At 33.5% G+C, this 1,655-nt stretch overlaps 1 protein-coding gene across 1 annotated transcript; it reads left to right on the top strand.

Moving 5' to 3' along the window:
* Positions 1-283: 283 nt before the first annotated feature.
* Or6c35d (olfactory receptor family 6 subfamily C member 35D) lies at positions 284-1,219 on the top strand. The gene is given in 1 exon segment (NM_001001385.1): positions 284-1,219. A coding segment is annotated over 1 exon segment (936 nt).
* Positions 1,220-1,655: the final 436 nt, after the last annotated feature.

Here is a 1,655-nt window from a genome sequence, read left to right as displayed (position 1 = left end):
AGATTATGTCCTAAACTAGTATCAATTATATCAATCAAATATAATAGCTAGACTGTACACCCATAAAAATAGAAGTATAAAATCTGTGATTCGGAAAAGAGCTAATATGTGACATAAAGAAATGATCAAACATCAATTTGTACTAGCTTCTTCATTAACCAACAATACTACAGGAATGACCCTCAAGTTAGCTTGTCTTGAGATTGGCACCTGACTCAATTCTGAGGTTTTATGGAATCTTTGTTATTTTTCAACCAGATTGTGCCAGAGACAATAATCAAGAATGAGAAATCGAACAGTAACAACCTTCATTTTGCTGGGTCTCACAGATGACATTCGACTTCAAATTCTGCTTTTCATGTTTCTGATCCTTTCTTACATGTTGAGTTTATCTGGCAACCTAACCATCATCACTCTCACTCTGATTGACCCCCATCTTAAAACACCTATATATATTTTCCTCAAAAATTTCTCTTTCTTAGAAATCTTACTCACAACTGCTTGTATTCCCAGATTTCTATACAGCATATCATCTGGGGACAAGTCCATTACCTATATTGCTTGTGCCAGTCAACTGCTGTTTATAGATCTCTTTGCAGTTACAGAATTTTTTCTCCTTGCTATCATGTCCTATGATCGATATGTGGCCATCTGTAAACCTCTGCACTACATGACCATCATGAATAGCAGGGTCTGCAAGAATTTCATCTTCTTCTGTTGGGTAGCAGCACTGATCATCATTCTCCCACCAATTGGTCTAGGCTTAGGCCTGGAATTCTGTGACTCAAATATCATTGACCATTTTTGTTGCGATGCAGCTCCTCTCTTGAAAATCTCTTGTTCAGACACATTGTTAATCGAACAGATGGTAATAGTTGGTGCTGTATTTACTTTCACCATTACCTTTGTGTGTGTTGTCCTTTCCTATGTTTATATCATCAAGACCATTTTGAGATTTCCCTCTGCCAAACAAAGAAAAAAGGCCTTTTCTACCTGTTCTTCCCACATGATTGTAGTTTCTATTGCTTATGGTAGCTGCATCTTCATTTATGTCAAACCTTCATCCAAGGATGATGTAGCTATCAATAAAGGGATTTCACTTATTATCATATCAATTTCACCAATGTTGAATCAGTTTATTTATGCACTGAGAAACAATCAAGTAAAGCAAGCTTTCAATTACTCAATTAAAAAACTTGCATTCCTCTCAAATATGTAAAAATTAAAGAATATTAAACTTAAAGAAGAATGAATGTAAAATCTGAAGATTAATTATACTATTATTCTATATTCTTGCTTTTTAATCTTTTTATACTCACACTTTCTTCTTAAACTTGCATACAATGAACATGACTTTATCTATCTTGATTCAAACCAAACTGTTTGAATATGTTTAGTTTTTCAGTCAATCTGAAACTGTTGTATGACTGTTATCCCTGAAAACATAGTAGATTCTAGTTTTCTACCATTCTTTCTTCACTTTTACATGTGCCTTTTTATTTCATGCTATAGCTAATCAAATGAGTGTGTAAAGGATATGTACCACTGATAGACATGGCCTATAAAAGTATGCATTATCCATCTATCACTTAGAAAAAAAAGATGGCAATTCTTAAATGATTTTCTATGTTTTGTACTGATTATGAATGATCATT

This window comes from Rattus norvegicus, chromosome 7 (assembly GCF_021556685.1).
Source record: "Rattus norvegicus strain SHRSP/BbbUtx chromosome 7, alternate assembly SHRSP_T2T, whole genome shotgun sequence".
Classification (NCBI taxonomy): Eukaryota; Metazoa; Chordata; class Mammalia; order Rodentia; family Muridae; genus Rattus; species Rattus norvegicus.
Note: the sequence above shows the minus strand (reverse complement) of the source record. Positions and strands in the feature narration are given on the sequence as shown.